We start from the raw sequence: 20,634 nt of genomic DNA on the forward strand, positions 1-20,634 counted from the left end.
ACATAGAATTAGATATATATATAAGGGGAGAGACATAAAAAGACATATAGAAAGAGAGAAAGAGAGAGCAAGAAGTACAGAGATTGAGAGGTAGAGAGAGACACAGATTTAGAGTGAAAGAGAGAATTCGAATATCTATCAATCAGTCAATCAGCAATTCAATGAGTCATTCAATCAGTCAATTATTCAGTCTGTCATTCAATCAATTACACAACGCAGTTTTATATAACCCAAAACATTCAATGAATTCCCTTTTTGATTGCCGTAAATTATCATATAAAATTATAAGATAATAAAAAGTACGTAATTTACGTTGATTAAATTAAAAAAAAAAAAAAAAAAAAAAAAAAAAAAAAAAAAAAAAAAAAGCAACCGATTTCCGATTAATTTATATTTCCTGTCCTTAACAAATTGAAATTTTGATATTTAATCAGCTGATAAATCAGCGACATCTGCAAATGGAATTATGGAACCGGCTTTAGGTGCATCGCGCGCATCGTTTGCATTAAATTAAAATTGTTTATTATCATTGCTCGATTGTCTCGCATCGCTTGATAATCGAGTCCGTGGCTCATAAAATTCGGCGACTCTGTTTTAAGCCAAACTATAAAAAATCGTAAAACCAAAAAAGAAAAAAAAAAAAAAGAAAAAATACAGATATCCTAAATCCCTTTGCGGCCCCAATCGAACGGCAACTGATGGCGCAATTTACCGTTGAATCGCACCGAATTGATCCCGCAGAGCTTAACAGTGCCTCTCATAATTTAACGACTCGGCTCGCGGTCAAAATGATTTTTACTATTTGAATATCCTCGATCCAGCGATGCGTCCATTTACAAGCTGTAACACGATTAAGTTCCAACAACTCCCAAACTTATAAACAATCCAATCATTAATTTCATTCCTGTTGTTGTTGTTGTTGTTTGTCTGATTTGCAGTTGAAAAAACTTCAACGCAAGGCTCGTCATAAATTTCAGTTTTTGCATATTTATAAATTGTTTGCTGTTGTTGTTGTGGTTGTTATACACGCTCAGCCCGTAGGTAAGGGGTATATTGGTTTATCTGTGCAGACTTCGACCTTTTGTTAAATACTTTCATGCTGACTTGGCTCAATATTCATATGCCAATATTCATATTTCATTACAATTTAGGCTTTGCTGGACGGGCATTACGCAGTCAGCTATAGCCGCCTGCCACACTCGCATTCATTCATTGTGCTCACCTTTTTTGAAGTCCCATCCCAACTCAACCACATGGCTTAATATCGCAATTAGTGATGCGATTTATGCAGAGATAGCATTTTTTTATTCTCTCTTGTCATTTAGCTAGGCGTTTACTTTTTGCATAAACTGTGAGGCAACAGCTGTCCAGTAGTTGAGTGAAATAGGTGTGGTCTTGAATTTCAGGCAAATAAGGAATTCTGAATCAGAATGAAATGGAAATTAGGGAGAGAGAAATGAAAATATAATACAATTCTGTAGGAGTATGGCGTAGTAGAACTATGGGCAGTAGAACTATGGGTTAGAAGAACTATGAGTAGTAGAACTATGGGCAGTAGAACTGTGGGGTGGTAGAACTATAGGATCTTAACCATTTATGGTTTGTTGGGATCAATAAGTTTCAACTCAAAGTTTCAAGTTCACAGCTGACATTGGATATTGGAACGAACAGGAGTCCTAACGTTGCTAAAAACTAATATACTCTATTTTGCCGCACTTGAGTAAGTATCAGAGAGGCAGAAGATTTGGGCCAAGTCTTTTCGCCAAGTGTAGCAAATCGTTTTGCTTTGATCGCAATCAATTTTACGACTTTCGCGGATACAGATTTCTGATCCGCTCAATCGATGTGGCCCACATAAAAACATATATATATATAAATACTATATTTAAATGTCGATGCTTAACTAATTACTATTTAATGACGGGCCATTTGAGAAACTCGAGCTGCTCGGTGTGCGTGACTCGCAGTGGTATTTCGATATCAAATTAATGTCTTACCATTTAAACCGAAACACTTTTGTGTCTTTTGTGCGGCAGTTAATTAATGCGACTGCCGAACTGCGAGGCGAGCCTCGGCGAGAGATCTTTGGCATCGGCGTCGTCATAATGCCCGAATAAATGTTTTACGAGCCGCGTTTGAATTGTTTAGCTGCTGCTGTTGCTGCTGCTGCTGCTGCTGTTGCTGTTGATTTGAGATTTGATTAAGATGAACTTGGACAAACAAATGAAACCAGGTTTATAGAATACAAAACCGTAGAGAGAGAGAGCGAGAGTGAGAGAGAGAGTGATGGCAGACGGTGGTGGGGGAGAGAAATGTTCCATGATCAATTAGTGGAATATTCTTTTTATATTTTGACCAACTTGAAATCGAGATTCGTCGACTTCGTCATCTACTTTTGCTGGCGCCATAAATTTCTAAATTATAATTATAAAGTTTTTTTTTGTTGTTTTTTATATTTAATAAATTTGTTTTTTTTTTTTTTTTTTTTTGGTATTTCTGATTTTTGTCGTCGCCTTTTTTTGTTGCTATTCAAAATCGAAAAGCGCTTCAAGTTTATTGCTTTTGTTAATTGTAATTTATTTGATTGATTTATCGAGCGAATAAATATTTATCAAGCGAGTTTTGCAATCAGCTCGATTTTTAGTTCATAATAATAAACAAAAATATATACGTATATATACATATATGCGTATACAGCAGAAATATTTGTTCGGATATTAAAAAAAAAAGAATAATAAAATAAAATTCAACACGTGGACTGCTTAGGGTTTTAATTGCTACATTATAAAGCTGTATATGTATGTATGTATATAGAGAGTCTATACTATATCTATGCTCGTCCACGTCAAAGTCATAATTCAGCTTTAGATGACATTTGCGCGCTGCGGACTGTTTTCTTGGCCGGGAAGATTTACGTAGCGCTCGTAATTCAAAAATGGAAAGAGTTAAGCCTCGGGCCACATGAAAACGCCATTAAAAATAAATCCAAGGCAGTTCGACCGATCATAATAGCGCATATATGTATGTGCGTACGTACATCTCGAGATCATCGGATCGTTTCACTTTGACAATTTACGTCGCGCCGAAAAGCCCGTGGGTGAGCCAATAGCACACACACACACACACACACACACATATGTATATATAGTATCTGCTGCACCCGATCCATATTCAAATACATATACGTTATTATACATCATATATGATCGCTGTCCGGAAGCGTTGACATTCGCCTCAGCTCTGACGATTGCCGAATTTCGTTTCTTTCTCTCTTTCTTTATTATTCAGCCAAATGTGTTTTTAATGCCTTTATGGCCCTCACGTCCATTAAAACTTACTATGTAAAGCTTAAAAGATTTGAATTCGAATTGCAACTTGCAATTTGCATGAGAATGTCTAAAGTCCTTCAGTGTTTGGCATTTTATAACATCATTTTCTAGACGAATCGAAAGAAAGCTAAAGAAAGATTGGCAAAATTTATGAAGAGTTTCCTTTGTATTCAATTCAAATTCAATCAAAGTCAATGGGAGTCGAAGAAGCTTATTTGATATACATATATATTATATATAATGTATGGCATTATCGTTATGTAACATATTGAATAAATTTGTATGTATATTATTTTTAAGTTTTAATAATACATTTAATTCGTGTCATATAATAATTTGATGCTTTTTACTTTTAGCTTGCTTTAATTTAAAAGTCATTAATAATTAAACATTATATTTTTTGTTTGCTTATTTAATATTTGATCAATTTATTTATTTTATTCATTTTTTTTAAATATAGTTTTGATCACTTAAAAATGTTATATAATAATTTTTTTTTTATTATTATTTTACCATTATCATAATTTTAACAATTTCTCCACTAAAACCATATATTACGTTAGGTTTAAAGATCTAGAGATCTCAGCCTGAAAACAGCTCACGAATTGATGATTATAAATTACATTTGCTGCTTAAAAATTTATTCAAGTCATTTTTGTAAAAGCCATTCTTTATTTTATTTTTTATTTTTATATTATACTCATTCTTTTTTATTTTATTTTTAGTTTGCATATCTTATATTATTTTTATCTTATCTTATTTATTTTTCTTCTTTTATTATGATTTTTTTTTTTAATTTTTTATTTATTAATATTTATTAATCATAAAGAGAAGAATTTGAATTTTCATCAATATTCATTCAATATATTCAATACATATTCATTCCATATCGTCTAGTTTTAGTTTACTAAGACTCTAGCACTCCTGCTCACTCATGCCATGCTTCACTGTACCCACAGTGAGCTCAACGTAAGTTCAGCAATGTCGCTTGCCCAAAGTCCAGTATTATCCGAGTTTAAGTCGCTAATTGTTGACGAATGCAGAGACATAAAAACCGAGAGAAGTAGAAGAAGCAGAGGAAGCAGAAGAAACAGAGGAAAATAAGCAGCGACGACAGTTGAGTGAAAATGGAGAACGCTTTTTATTGATAACCAATGATGGCTGAGCCTCAATCTGCAGTCGGAGTCGGAGTCGTCGCACTTGTTGCTCCAATCGGGCCCACTTAATGCCCGGCACAGTGGGTCGTAAAAGTTTTTATGAGTCGACAATTAAACGATGATAATCAAATCACTTGGAAGCGCTGGCTCCACCTACCAATCCTTGCAGTGAGTCGAAAAGAGAGGGAGCGAGAGAGGAGGGCGCAGAGAGATTGAGCTCCTGTCGCCGCATAATTCTCTGACCAACTGTCGCCAGCGCCAATGCCGATTGACGTTCGTCTGGAGGCGAGCCGGACTCTGGGGTAATAAATACTTTTACGATTCTATAATTTGATTTGGGCATTTTTTCCTCTCACAATTTTTTTTTCATTTAATATTTTTCTTCTGGTCCGCCTCGCTCGGTCGCACATTAAGTTTTTTATGTGCTCGATCGTAAAATGTGTTTGATAAATTATTATTTGGAATTCGTAGCTGGAACCCATCTATGATGGGTTCGCTGCGGAATTCGCGCCCAAAGATCAAAACCCACAGAAATCTGCATACGAAGCGCGAATCTACTTCGAATCCAGGTGGTTGCAGGTAAATTAAAGGTGGAAAAGGGAATTCTATATGCGGAATATGTATACGGTATTTGTATGTATGCATTTATTAGAATATGATTAGAATATCTGAGGAAATATGTGAAACTATTATATATTTAACGTTAGAAGAGAGCTTTGATACATATAGGAAATAGAATAATAATGCATACATAAAAATCAGATCTGAATTAGGTACAAATTTACAGATCTTCAAACAATTTTATGAATTTAAAATGTATATTTTAATTTTTTCATCTTTCCATATGATAAATCAAAAGTAAAGATTTTTTTTTTTTATCTGGTAAGAAAGAATTAGTAAAGTATTTCCCACTATAGTTAATAAACATATCAAACACTGCTCTGTTTTACTATTGTATTTCTCTGTCCCTCATAATTTTCTATTTCTCAGTCTCTTAATCAAGATTTGTATGCAGATAAATATTCATTAAAATTATCTTAAAATATTTTCAACTTTTTCTATTTTCAATACCATTATTTACCTAATTTCTATTTAATTAGCAGTATAGCAACTCTTAAAACTTCCCCCGTTTGCTTCAATATGCAAAAGCAAGCAGAACATTAATTCATAACATAAAACCGGCTGTTAAATTCGGCATTAAACTTATGTTAAGCATCCGAAAACGATGAATGGAGGAAAGAAGGAAAGCTGTAAATTACAAATTTAGAAACTGAACGAAACTGCACAAACAAACATATGAGTTGCTTAATGAATGCATGCAGCCGCATACATGCACATGCATATAGTATATGTACATACATATGTATACTCGCAAACAGCCCTCACGAGCTGTCATCAAATTGACGAACAGTGAGCGAGGAATAGAGCTGCCAGCTCTGCTGCTATTTACATATTGCACATAGTACATATTTAGCTATATTACAATGTCATTGTGTGCACACATACACGTAAAGTAACACAGACAGAACACCCGCATGTTGCAAAAAAAACACATACACACACACACTCAAAAAAAGTGCCAGACAGAGAGACAAAATGTCGAAAGCGCGACAGCTGCAGCAGCGGCGCAGACGAAAGCAGCAACAGCAACAGCAGCAGCAGCAGAGGCAGCAGCAACACAGCAACAAATTAGAACGAACCACCTTCTGAGCAACCAACACACTCATACAAACATACAAACACACACACAGAGTTACACTCATGCTCAGCCATTGGAGTGAGGGAGTGAGTGAGCCAGCGCATGCGAGTGAGAAAATTTGTTTTGAACTGTCATAAATCTTAATTGTGGCGGAGTGATGGAATTGGAATGTGCTGAAGCCGCCGACCTACCAAAAGGGTGACACGCTGACGAAACACTGCATGCAGCTAATTTGAGAGAGAGAGAGCCAACGGGAGAGCGACATCAACGACAGCAGCGAGCAACAGTCAGAGTGTGAGAGGCAGAATGAGCACAATTATTTCCCCTGCGCTGGCTGGCTGTTCCATTTCCACTCGTATACACGACCCAAAACATAAACAAGATTTATGGCAGTTCCAATTGGTGTGCAGGGGAAACGTGCCCGACGGCCATGCGCACTGGCGTCGCCCTCTCGTGAACGTCGCGCTCTCGTCGCGCCGGCCGCGCGCCACATTTTCAGTCAACAACAGACCGTTACAGCGAACGATCATGTTCGAAAAGCTCTGTGGCGCGCCAAGAACACGCACGTAAAACGTTAAAGGGTAAAAGAAAAAGCGCGTGGACAGATTCGCGCTGTCTGCGTCGTCCGTCGCCGTTGCTGTCGCAGCCGTTGTAATTAATTAGCGCAGACGCCAGCGTCGCTGTCAGCGTGCGCGAGCGAGATAGCAGCACATTTAATCACAGCATTTGTGACAGCCAGCCGCTGGTATTGGTGGGGGAGGAGAAAAAACAAAACCAAAAAACACTCACAAAAAGCAGGGCAGCAAAGTAATCAACACGCTGCGCTGTCGACGTCGCCTTTTCGGTGGGGGCGCCAAATACTCGAACAACAACAGCAACAACAACAAGAACTGATTGCGCACTGCGTTGCGCCGTCGCTTAACGCAATCGAATCAGAAATTGCCGTCGCCAAACGCGCGCTTCGTGTTAACGAACGTCGCCGTCGCCGTCGTCGTCGTCCTCATCGTCATCGTCAGCGTCGTTGTCAGCGTCGTGTTTCAAGTCCAACTCTCGTCAAAAGACAGCAAGCAGCAGCAACAATAACAACAACAAGAACAGCAACAGCAACAGAGCCGCCAACGCAGCTTCCAGGGCGCCCAGCTCCAGAAAAGCAGACAAAACGAAACGAAACGAAACGTGCGCGTCGCTGCCACCGCGCTTTGAACTTCATTTTTTTGGTATCAATCAGCAGCGAGCAGGCAGAGAAGCAGAACGACGAGCGCGAACGCATTGTTGTTTTTGTTGTTGTTTGTGTCTGATTCTTGACTGAATCAGTTTGACAGCCGACGCAGCAGTCGTCGCCGCAGTAGCAGCAGCGCAGCAGCAGAAGAAGCGACCCGAGACTGAGAAGAAGCGGCAGCCAGCAGCAGCAGCAGCGCCGCAGCCAGTGACGACACGGCAACGCCGACACATTCATTCGCTGTTCGCCTCTCAAACGAGTAACGACGGTATCCGGATGAACCGCACTAAGCACGAAAGGCAGAAAGAAACCAAAACATACGCACGCACACGTACATACACAAACAAACAAACAAGCACACATACACGTACACATTGACAAATAAATGCGAGCGAATTGTGTGCGACGCGTGTTCGAAAAGCAACTAAAAGAAATTCAATTATTTTAATCGAAACGCCATTTATAAAAGAAAAAGTGTGATAAAAAATGAAAATGAAATGCATAATTTAATAAAAATTAATTTATTAACAAATTAGTTACAACAACAACAGCAGCAACAACAACGCACACATGCATCATATCTAGTCAAAATTCACAAGCAAGATGAGATTTACAATGAAATGCGCGTCAAATGTTTAATTAAGACTGATTACAACAACAAAAACAACAACAACAGCAACAACAAGTAAAACAAAAACAAATTACAACAAAACAAGCAAACAACAAATGGTTCAACAAAAGTATACGTAAAACAACAAAAACAAATTAAATATATTTATTAATAAAATTAAAAACTACGAAAAATAAATTACAAAATATATATACATATATTAAACAATATTTTGCTCACCAAAAAAAAAAAACAAAAACTTAAAATACAAATACAAAAATTTTAAAACAAATCAACAAATTTCAAACGAAGTATACGATTCAAATGCAATTATTAAATTAAAACTAAAACAACATAAATTTTTCTGTCTGCCATATGAAAATATTATAAATATATTAACAAATAAAATAAAATAATTTAAATAAATTAATATAGATATATATATATATATTACAATATTTAACACACAAGTTATACGTAGCTGAAAACGCTAAAAAATACCAAGTGCAAAATATAAATAAACAAACAACAAAATATTATTAACAACACATATTGCATATTGTGTCAAATTACCCATATAAGATAAAGAAAAAAAACCCACAAGATTAAGTGAAATTTTTAATTAAAATTTAGAGCAAACGCAAAATCCGTCAAAATTCAGCAAAATTTGAAAATGTTACACGAGGCGCTGATGCTCGAGATCTACAGACAGGCGCTAAATGCCGGGTAAGCTAGAGATCTAACATTAAATATTTGAAATAAGTTGTTGATTATTATTGCATACAATTAAGTGTAAGGGAAATACAAATATAAAAATATAATTAAATATAATATATCTATGTCTATATATAATGTATATATATCTATTAGCTATAATATTAAAAAATAAAGAAATATCTCTATGTCTGTTATCATTATTATCAGTATTGCAGATTTATTAATCATGTGCAACAATTGTGTAGATTGATTTAAGATTCTTTTTTGTTCGAAACTGGAATAAATTTACATTTGGAAAAATACATATGCATGTACATATGTATGTATATAGCTCCAATCAGTAATATAAGCTTAGAAAAATAATAACAATATATGTTCATCTTAATTTTCGCTTAAGTTAAATGTTTAATGTTTAGTTAGTTCAGCAAGAATAGGGAAATTTATATAATATTTTTTTTTAAATATATATCTAATCATTCACTTCAAAATGCCGGCTTTTATATTTGTTGAAAAAAAGTTGAAAAAAAAGAAACAAAATAATTAATTATATAATTATAAATCAAATTATATAAGATATTCAATGTTTAATATAAAATATTGTTTTACTAGTTGAAAGTATGTGAAATAAATGTAAATAAAATAGGCCATAGTGTAAGATACATTAATGAGATGTAATGAGATATTGATTGATTGAGATTGAGATATTGATTAAACTGACATTTGCATAGAACTTTAGTTAAATTTACTTGAATTTTACTATAGATCTATCTATGTGTATATTATTGTATATATAAAGATTTATGGTGCTTCGTAGAGCTTATCATGATTTGTGAGAAAAATTTGTTGAGCTAGTAAATATAAGAGAGTTGCTTTTTGATTTGTTAATACGTATGACTATTTAATATAAGAGTATGTCATATAAGAGTAAATTATACTAGAGTAAAGATTATAAATATATTGATTTACTTGCAAAGATAAATAATTTGATGAAAGCAAATCATAATATTTCCAAAAATCTGCTTAAGACATAATTTATGTATTTATCTATTACCAAAGTGGTTTATACATACATATATCTATGCAATGTAATTGAAATTCCTTAAATTACCTCTATTAAAATTGAAAGCCAGATCGAAACTGTTTACAGAGACAAAATTAGAGACGTGTCAGAATCTTTATTAATTTCCAAACTGGTTTTCATTAAGACAGCGCACAAATAGAAGTCGACTAATTAGCTTTTAGTCCCAAAACTGGATCCATATAAATAATGAAATGAAATGTATGACCTAGGAATTAGAATTGAGAATTATTTTTGAGTGTGACGAATGTGCGAGACGTTTTGATGCTTTCTCGACGTCGTCGCCATCGTCGCAGCCAACACCTGTCGTTATAAATTGTCAACTCGCCCCGATATATAGGCCATATATCATGAGACACCCACCCAGGCCATATGCCGACTATAAAGCAAGGCAGATAAATTGATTTATAAACCAAATATCAGGCGATAAATAGCGTTATATATATATATGTATATATACCAGAGACTATGTAGTATAGAGTGAGTTGGGCCAACTAAATGAGATTGCCGACTTGCTCAATCGCTCAATCGGTCAATCGCTCAAATATCGCACGCAATTATCGCTGGCTAAACGTTTGCCATAGGCTTTGTGATTAAACTCGTTTTGAGATAGATTTTTTGAATAAATCGGAACGCGAAACGAGTTTCGCTTCAGCACAGAAGTCGACTTCAGCCGCAGCAGCAAATTGTGGCACGTTGTTGCTGTTGTGTTCCTCTCTTGTTCTGCGAATGATTTGGAAAATTGGAAAATGCGAAATGAATAAATCATGCTAAGAATATTCGACGAACCAAAATAGTGGAAATTATACATTTCATATGCTTTACGTGGGCGTCGCTGTATCTGTATCTGTATCCGTATCTTTAGCTTGTAGATGTATCTCCATCTCTCTCTGGCTGTATCTTTTTGCCAGTGTGTGTTTGAGTGCGCGCCTATTACTGCCAAGATTTATGCGCACAATTTGCAGCTAGCTTGGGGGCCGAGGGGGCCATTTAGTAATGTTTAGTTTCTGTATTAGTCATGCGTGCATGGAAAAGTATCTAACAGATACAAAAGTATCTACAGCCAGCATTTAGCACAGATCAAACCCGTCAATCTGCCTGATTGTGTCTCTCTCTCTCTCTGTGTGTGTGTGTGTGTGTTTGATTATTAATGAGACAATTCCCGCTTGTAATTAATTGCATTTCAGTCGCTGCCTATAAATCATTTTGATTTAAGCTTCATCAAATAACATGATTGCATATTATGATAGCTGCAGTCCGTGGAAAACTTGTAGCTGAGGTATTTTATTTTTTTATGCATACGACTCTCAATCTCACCTCGCCATCTGTAAATCCAATTAGCAATTTGCGCACAGCTAAACGTGGCTATGTGTATTAGGTATCCGAGCGAAAGCTGTTTCAGTTGGGAGAGAAACAAATTTCGATATTACATAAAAAGTAGCAGGAAAAGGCCTCAATGCATCATTGCTAAATAGTATAGAGATATATAGTTGATGTCGGCACTGCTTGACATTGGGCAAAAGCCCATCAATATTATTGCATTTAGAGTAGCGAGTGAAGCCACAACAACAAAAATTTCTGGATTTATTGGTCGCTATCCATCAATGAGTTTTACCACAATCGATAGCTTGATAAAATGTTTATTGTGTTGGACAACTTAATGCTGGCAGAATTGAGTGATCGTTCCACCGCCAGCTAAAGAGCGATAAGTCAGTGAGCAGCAGAAAGACACCAAAAATTCAAAGAGAAAAGCTTACAAATTCTTGGTGACTTGAAAAAAATACGAGAATAATAGAAGGTTTAAATAGAAACTAACGAGTGATAAATAAATTTGGATTTTAACAAAAAGGTTCTACTAAGTAAATATACTAGAAGACTAAAATAATAGAAAGTTTATAAAATATTAAGAATGATAAATAAATTTGGATTTTAGATTTAGGTTAACTAACTGAAATATTTTATTTTATCTTTAATTGTGATAAAAATAACTTTTATTTATGCTGATTATTAGGCGAAAATTGATATATGTATTATGAGTATAAAAGCATAACAAATTTTGATTAAATATATTATTTAATATAACAAATATTTTATATATATATGTGTATTTTAATAGCACTTTTGGCAGCAAAATAACTAAAACTTTCTGTAATAAATATATGTTTATTTAACATATTGGTTTCTGTTTCTATTGGATGATTTAAGATTACTATTTTTATATTTATGATTTCATAAATCAATATTTGTGTTTTTTTTTTTTTCATAATAATTTTTTTTTCTTATATTTTTAGTCACATAATTTTGCATTTCATATACAATTTTTTTTTTATATATTTAGACTTTTATTTGGATATATTTTTATATATGTGTTTTATACATATTTATATTTAATGTACAAAGTTTTTTTTTTTTTTTTTATATATATATATTTTTATTTTTATACATTCATCATTTAAAAATATAATTCTTTTGAAAATACTAATTTATATAGTATATACTTTACTCGTAAGTCTTCGCATATCCATGGCTTACTTCGACCCCTTTTTGTATTTAAACAGAGCTGCCAACTTGTTGCAGTTAGAGTGAATAGCTTATCTTAGTTATCTTATGCTACAGCTGCATAGTTTAGTTACTGACATAATCAATAACTGATTCATATTAAATTAGAAATATTCGAAATGTCATAAAGTGACTCATATATAATTTTATAATTTACCTGTCAATCAATAATTCCCATGAATCCAATTTACCCATTCGCTCATCAGTCAAGTCGAAAGCTTCGCCATTTCCGGCAAATTCAGCAACTTGGCAAGTCAGCAGCTCTAAGCGCCTAAACCACGCCCACACACACACACACACACACTCACAAAGCGAACAGCAAAATAATGTTCATAAATTGCCATCAACATTTTACAACTTTTGTGCTTAACATAAAAAAATAATTTGAATATGTGTAAAAATTGAGGAAATCAAAACTAAAGCAAAATTTATAAATGAAAAAAAATAAAAATAAAAGTATATAAATATGTACATATATCTAGATAAATGTATATATAGTCTATGTATGTAGTTAAGCATGTGCCTTTTGCAGATTTATAAGTAGATGCAGAGCAATAAAACTTTGTTAGTTATTTATGCATATTAGGCGGAGCAGGAGGTGCTGGTGGTGGTGAATGAGGAAGAGGTCGGAGGGGGGAGTTTAGCCAACTTAATTTATGCAAAATATGTGGAATGGCTTTTGTGGCTCGCTTTGTCGTCAATTTTATGGGCCGCCCTCTGCGGTTCGGCGAAATGAGTAGAAGACAAAACCGATCTTAGATGACGAAAGATCTGTTGATAATCGCTATGATGAGCTCCGATCATAATTCACGCTTTGGCTGTCTCGAATTAAACGCCATTGTTCCAAAATAAATTTAACCGATTTTTAACGATTTTTACGAGCAAAACTTGTCAGCAGCGTGGCGTCGCAAGGGAGATTGGCAGCTAGAGCGAGAGGGGGAGGGCGGCGGGCGTCAGTTGAAACAGCTGCGAACAGTTTCGTTTTGGTTTATGGATTTGAATAACAAACGAAATGTTGACATATGTTTCATATTGTTGCCATTGTTGTGCCACTAGATTTTTATAGCTAGCTGTCCCGACCTCTCGCCGCCCCGGCCCTGCCGCCACTCTCCGCGAGTATCAAATGCATTTGGATTTATAAAACGCGCATATATAGATTGGAAACAGTCAAGATCTCTCGAAAGCTGAACGATGATCGAATGACAAGCTTTCACTAATGATCTACGATCGAGTGGATCGACAGCAAGACAGAAAGATCGAGCGGGGAAGAGCGGAGAAGAGGCATTGTTAGCTTATGCGAATGGGAAAGCAAAGAATGATTCATGCCATCTCTTTCTATTGCACACGCTAATGAGTCGATTATATAATTGAGGGCGGGGAAAGTTCTTCTGCCACACTTTGACCAATTGCAGAGCGAGACAGAAACTGATAGAGAAACAGATACTCTCAAAATGGCATTCTCGGCCATTAAGAGTGAGCTGATCACTCAGCGAACTTGACTGCCGTAAAACAAGTTGATCACATGATCAGTGATCACTGATCGCTGATCACTAATCTCTGATAGTCGATTATCGATTGTCGATCAATGATCAATGAGCCTTCATTACGCTGCCTAATTTCTGAACATTTCGTATAATTAGCACAATTTATAGCTGTTGATTGATTAATGCCTTGTAGTGAGAGTGAGTGAGACAGAGAGCTAGAGAGAGAACAGAATGAGAGCGAGTGTGGAACGATGGAATTGATGACCGTTTGCTTTAGCTGAGATCGCATTTGATTTATGATCAATTAATTTTATGCTCTCTCTGACTCGCTTTCTCTCTCTATATATATATATACACAGATATCACATTTTAATATATTAAACTTAAATTTAGGATTTCCCCAAGATCTGAGTAGAATATTTTTCTTCTTCTTGCTCTTACTCTAGTTCCTATGCCTACAATACCCAACTACAATAAAATTGGGTGCAACTTCTTAGAAGAGTTTTAACTTGGGCATTGCTTAATTTAAATAAATTAATTTCTCTTAAATTTCTTTAAGTAAGAATGAATTTGATATAAGAAATTTGAATTGCGTCTGACGGCAATTCAATTTCATTTCTATGGATTGCATTCCTAATACCACCATTCCATACGTATTCGATTCAAAAATGTGCAATCCTTATTTCAATTTCCCCCCTCTCTATTCTCTCGTTGCAGCGCCCTGCCCACAGCACGTCCACGTTCCACGGAATCGGCGAATTCCAGCGAGCGCTGCCCTTCGCACGACTCCAATTCCTCGGACAACGGTGGCCAGCGGGACGCAGGGAACATGTCGGGGGGCGTGCTGCCGGTGGTGCCCACCACAATGCACTCAACATTCCCAGCGGTGCCGCAGTCGCTGCCCGCCCAGCCCTCCTCGATGGAGGCCTACCTGCACATGGTAGCTGCCGCCGCGCAGCAATACGGCTTCCCGCTGGCCGCGGCCGCTGCGGCCGGTCCGCGGCTGCCGCTGCCGCTGCCCAGCGAGGCGGCAGCGCCGTTCAAGCTGCCGCCACAAGCGTCGCCCACCGCCTCGAGCAGCAACTCGGAGGCGCTGGACTTTCGCACCAATCTGTATGCGCGCGCCGAGTCCGCGGAGCCCGTGGCTTCCGAGGAGGAGGAGGAGTTCGATGACGGCGCCAACAATCCGCTCGACCTGTCGGTGGGCACGCGCAAGCGCAGCCATGACGCAGAGAGTCCCGTTGGCCAGATTCAGGTGAAGAAGATGTTCAAGTCGGATAGCCCGCCCGCCAATGCGTCGCCAGTAGCGGCCGCAGCTCCACTGATGCCCGGCGTCAATCCCTACCTGGCCGCGGTAGCGGCGGCCAACATATTCCGGGCGGGGCAGTTCCCGGACTGGAATGGCAAGAATGACCTGGTGGTGGATCCGCTGGAGAAGATGTCGGACATTGTCAAGGGCGGTGCAGGTGGTGGTGGCTCTTCGGGGCTGCACAAGGAGAAGCAGCAGAGCAAGGCGACGCCACCGGCAGCAGTTGCACCGCCGCCCAAGAGTCCTGCGCATCAAACGGGCTCCGGCAGCGGCAGCGGCAGCGGCTCCTCCGGCTCGAATAACACAGCCGGCGAGGGCGGCGGCGGCGGTGGCAGTGGAGTGACCAAGGCGCGCCACAACATCTGGCAGTCGCACTGGCAGAACAAGGGCGTGGCCAGCTCGGTGTTCCGCTGCGTGTGGTGCAAGCAGAGCTTCCCCACACTCGAAGCGCTCACCACGCACATGAAGGACAGCAAGCACTGCGGCGTCAATGTGCCGCCCTTCGGCAATCTGCCCAGCAACCAGCCGCACCACCATTCCACTGGCTCGGGACAGGCTGGCGGCCATCACCACCACCAACAGCAGCACCACCACCAACAGCAGCAGCACCAGCAGCAGTCGCAGTCCCAGCAGCAGCAGCAGCAGCGCAAGCAGTCCGGCAGTCAGGCGCCCTCGGCGAACGTGAAGAACGCGTTCCAGTATCGCGGCGATCCGCCCACGCCGCTGCCCCGCAAGCTGGTGCGCGGCCAAAACGTATGGCTGGGCAAGGGCGTGGAGCAGGCGATGCAGATACTCAAGTGCATGCGGTGCGGCGAGAGCTTCCGCTCGCTGGGCGAGATGACCAAGCACATGCAGGAGACGCAGCACTACACGAACATACTCTCGCAGGAGCAGAGCATCTCCATCAAGTCGGGCAATGCGAACAACGACCACGGCAAGGACAGCGGCCAGAACAGCCTCAGCTCGGAGGAGTCGCGCACCCTGTCCGCCGTGCTCACCTGCAAGGTGTGCGACAAGGCGTTCAGCTCGCTGGGCGACCTCAGCAATCACATGGCCAAGAACAATCACTATGCGGAGCCGCTGCTGCAGTCGGCGGGCGCTCGGAAGCGGCCGGCGCCCAAGAAGCGAGAGAAGTCGCTGCCGGTGCGCAAGCTGCTCGAGCTGAAGGCCAATCCCGAGGAGCAGCCACTGGAGAAGCCCAAGCCGGAGAAGTCCGAGGCAGCGCTCTTCGCGGAGCGCATGCGTCAGTATATAACGGGCGTGAAGTCGCCCGAGGAAATTGCCAAAGCCGCCCAGCTGCTGGCCAAGAACAAGTCGCCGGAGCTGGAGCAGAAGAATGGAGGAGCCAACGCCGGCAATGCGGGCTCTGCTGCCGGCACAGGTTCGGGCAAAGCCGGCTCCTCCTCGGTGCTGAGCGCCATCGAGCAAATGTTCACCACCAGCTTCGATACGCCGCCGCGGCACGCCAGTCTGCCGGCGAGCAGCCCCTCGAACTCGTCCACCAAGAACACCTCGCCGGTGGCCAGCAGCATCCTGAAGCGGCTGGGCATCGACGAGACGGTGGACTACAACAAGCCGCTGATCGACACCAGCGATCCCTACTATCAGCACTATCGCTACACGAGCAGCGAGCGCAGCGGCAGCGAGTGCAGCGCCGAGGCTAGGCCGCGCTTGGAGGCTCCAACGCCAGAGAAGCAGCAGCCGTCGCAGCAGCAGCAGCAGTCGACGTCGACGTCGCAGTCGCAGTCGCAGTCAGTGGAAGTGCCCATCAAGCAGGAGCCAGAGTCGAGTCTCAAAATGGAAATCAAGTCTGAGCTGAGCGATGAGCCGCAGGATCTGGCCGCTGCTTCGCCCAAAATTGAAGCCGAGACGCCGTTGCTAAATGGCAACTACAACAACAACAACAACAATAGCAGCAGCAGCAACAACAACAATGGCAACTCACCCAAATCGTCGTCTGCTGCCGGCAGTCCGCAGTCGTCGCGTCTGCCGCTGCCGCCGCGCAGCCCAGCGGACAGTCAACGCTCGGCCACGCCCAAATCGCCCGCCTCCAGCCACAAGTCGTACGATGGCAGCGACAGCAACGCCAAGAAATACCCCAGCGACTCGCTCAACGCCCTCTCCTCCATGTTCGATTCGCTCGGCAGCAGCGGCGCCGGCGGCGGCAGCGGCGCAGCCAATACGCGCGCCAAGCTGGCAGCGGCAGCGGCAGCAGCCGTCCAAGCCGGTGGCGATGCATCCGCGCCGGAGAATCTGAGCGCCAGCAACTCGCTGGCGGCGCTGCGCCAGTTCTGCGTGAAGAAAGAGAAGACCGCCTAAAGCGTGGGCACGCCAAGAATTTGCCACCGAAAATATTTTTTCGTTGTTTCGAACAAAATCAAGATTTTTTGTCAACCTTTTTGTTTGCCACGCTTGGCCAGCCGCGGCGCCTCCCCTAGTCGGAGGCGTGGCGCGGCGGCAAGGTCAAGCGAGACTCTTCTTTGTACGCACTCAGCGAAGACCACAAATCAAGCCACACACACACATATATATTTATATATATGTATGCATATATACAGTCTATCACACGTATATATATATTGCGAGATCGAAAGGACATTTCGACGAATCGCAGCGCGTCGCGGCAGCGGCAGCGGCAGCGGCACAGACAGCCCCAGCCTGCCGCCCATCGAGCGCGCCACGCCCACGCAGCTTTGCCAAGCAATTGAGCCGACTTTTTCAAGGTAATTATCATTGGCATTGGTCATTATCATTCCTATAAATCTTGTATTTACATACATGTATTTATATCAAATCTAATCACAATCTTTCTCTCTCCTTCGCTCTCTCTGATTGCAGAATCGTTTTCATCTGCGCCTCGTGACATCCTTGAAAGACTGCGGCATCTGTTTTGCTGCTGTGGGCGTTTCTCTCTCTCTATTTCTTTAATTGGCCCCATTGCCCAAAAATCAATTGAAATTTATGATGAAAATATTCAAAATGTAAGAAAACGTATAAGGAAAAGCCCTTGTCAGGGCTGCCAAATTCCTGGGCAAAGAGAATGAAATTGGAAAAAAAGAAAACATGAATCATTGTGATCAAAATAAACCGACTTTTATTGAATTTATAAAAATGGAAATTTTGTATTTATTTAAGGGCGGCTTTTGGTATTTACAGTGAAACTAAATTTGAATAGAGCTGTGGTCTAAAAATTAGTAATGATCGACGAAAAGAATTAGCAGAAGATAAATTTAAATTTAACTGATATTAAATTGATCTTTGGAGATGTCAGAAAACTTAAAAAACATATGTAGTACTTCACAATATTTTTTGTGATATTGAGAGCAAACCTCTTAAGTAGAAAACATTCTTCATTAATATAACTTATGAATTTATATTAAATTGAGTTTATTTCTCTTAGCATAAGCTGAAACAATAGATCTCTCAAATGAAATATTGGAGAAATTAATAGATCGCTCTGCTAGTAAATAAAGCATAAGGGATTTCGCAAGAAAATTCTTAGAATAGTTCTGCAGGAGTTAGAGTTAATTGACTACAAATAATTTAGTAACACAAAACTTAAAGAGTGCTAAATTAAAACTTTGTACAGTTAAAGATACTATCAGAACATTTATTTCTTTGAGATGTGAATACTGATATGTCTTATAGGAAATATTTAAGTAAATATATATCAGACTTTCTCTAGAAAATATTAAAGATATTATATGTACATATATATTGGACTACGAACGAATAATACAATTCACATTGTGAATTGATATATTTCATTCATTTGCAGCAGCTCTACTGTAATTTCAGCAACCCCTAAATGTCTGACCTTTTCAGCAAAGAAAAGATGGCAGCGGTAAAAAAAACATGGCAACTGAAGTCTTGTTTGTATCTTGTATCATGAATCATTAATTCTATTTAAAAGAAACATAAGAAGCAATATACCATATATTGCTGTAAGAGAAGCTACAAAAATATGGTAACGATTCTAGAATATTTCAACAAAAGATTTAGTCTTTTCCCTATTTCAATTCGCACTACTTAACAATGGATTCCATATCCTTTATCCTTTTCAAATGAGGAAATTAACAGAAGCAAAGAAAAAGAATTTGTTCACGCTAGACTATTATTGACAGAGCAAGAATTAATATAAGTTAATAAGCGAGAATCTTAGGTAAGGAACTACATTTACAGTTGACAGCGATGCACTTAATCCTAGTTGCGCTTTCGGCTGGGCTTCTTCGCCTTCTCCACGGGTTGGTTGCCGGTTAAGAACGAGGTGATCATATCACTGAGATCGGGCATACCTGTGGCTATCTTGGGGAACTGAATGTTCTCGATCTCGCGCTTGGTTTCCGGGTCGTTGATGAGTCGCGGCAGCAGCAGCATCAGGATGAGGGGCACCACCATCAGCAGCACCATTGGATTCAGCATGTAGTCCAATATGTTCCACTGCTCCCGGGTGCGGAAGTATCGGCGCGGCATGCCCGGCGTCAGCATCAGCGGATAGGGCAGCTTTACGACCTGCGACGGCCTAAGGTGGCTCAGCTTGCGTGCCCGAAACTTCCCATTGTGGGCAATATCGATGCGGATCGGCGAAAAGAATATGTCCGCATGATGGGCGTACAACACATAGCTGCCAGAGGGCACGCCGCTAATCCGGAAGCTGCCATCAACCTGCACGAAGCCCAGATACTCGCCGCCGTTGAGCGCGACGCTTACGTCGGCCGGCCAGCGCTCAGGGACGCGCACTGCTGGATCAAGCGGCAGGATACTGCCCTCGATTGTGTAGAGAGCAGGGCCAGCAGCAGGAGCAGGAGCAGGAGCACGAGCAGCAGTGACTTGATTGCTGGCGAGTGTAGAGACCATCAGAATAATTACAAATTTGTTCAACATTTTCGACATGTTTTCTAAAACGAATTGTGTGAGTCAGAAGGGATGATCTGTCTACAACTAAACTTGGGATTTCTAAAAATATAAAAGGAAAAACTCTCGAAATTTTAAAATTTTTGACAGAAAGTTATATGGATGTTCTTGTCATGTTGGAGAAATGGCAACTAACAAAGGCAGATTAGATTTCAATCGTTGGCACTTTCATGACTCGGCGACTTTAATTGATTTATTTCAATGAACTTTGATATGTGGCACACTCTCAGCTGAACTCTGGCAAAATTGGTTAGTTATAAAAAAACTCTTGATATTTTTACGACTGAATGACTGATGGACTCACTCAGTGACTTACTGATAGGGCACAGCCTGAAATGAATCATTAATGAATGATAGAGTGCAAGCACTTCGATTAGGGGGTCAAAGTTTGCATCAACTTGGCTACATTTTAATACAAAATTTCGGTGAGTTTTTTATGGGAAAAAATAAAATAAAATAAAATAAAATAATCTGACATGGCCAGAAAGACTTAGCTGTACCCTAGTCTATATATTCCATAAATTATGTAAAAATAAACATTTATTTAACTTGTATTTAT

At 39.8% G+C, this 20,634-nt stretch overlaps 2 protein-coding genes across 2 annotated transcripts; one reads left to right on the top strand and one right to left on the bottom strand.

Moving 5' to 3' along the window:
• Positions 1 to 8,461: 8,461 nt before the first annotated feature.
• On the top strand, positions 8,462 to 18,229 carry LOC6577063 (protein teashirt). The gene is made up of 3 exons (XM_002002999.4): positions 8,462 to 8,740; positions 14,570 to 17,884; positions 18,000 to 18,229. Exons 1-2 carry the CDS (start codon positions 8,688 to 8,690, stop codon positions 17,478 to 17,480), a joined length of 2,964 nt encoding a protein of 987 aa, XP_002003035.1. The 5' UTR covers positions 8,462 to 8,687; the 3' UTR covers positions 17,481 to 17,884; positions 18,000 to 18,229.
• Positions 18,230 to 19,364: 1,135 nt separating this feature from the next.
• LOC6577064 (ER membrane protein complex subunit 7 homolog) lies at positions 19,365 to 20,054 on the bottom strand. Its single transcript, XM_044009123.1, has one exon. The coding sequence runs from the start codon at positions 20,052 to 20,054 to the stop codon at positions 19,365 to 19,367; it is 690 nt and encodes a 229-aa protein (XP_043865058.1).
• Between the last annotated feature and the right edge of the window lie 580 nt (positions 20,055 to 20,634).

Source organism: Drosophila mojavensis, unplaced genomic scaffold, assembly GCF_018153725.1.
Source record: "Drosophila mojavensis isolate 15081-1352.22 unplaced genomic scaffold, ASM1815372v1 contig_36, whole genome shotgun sequence".
NCBI classification, from domain to species: Eukaryota; Metazoa; Arthropoda; class Insecta; order Diptera; family Drosophilidae; genus Drosophila; species Drosophila mojavensis.

Bases quoted from the DNA above. Each gene is read 5' to 3' on its own strand.
- LOC6577063 (XM_002002999.4), top strand. From the start codon at position 8,688: ATGTTACACGAGGCGCTGATGCTCGAGATCTACAGACAGGCGCTAAAT. The intron at 8,741-14,569 runs GTAAGCTAGAGA...CTCTCGTTGCAG, and splicing joins AGACAGGCGCTAAATGCCGG to CGCCCTGCCCACAGCACGTC.
- LOC6577064 (XM_044009123.1), bottom strand. From the start codon at position 20,054: ATGTCGAAAATGTTGAACAAATTTGTAATTATTCTGATGGTCTCTACA.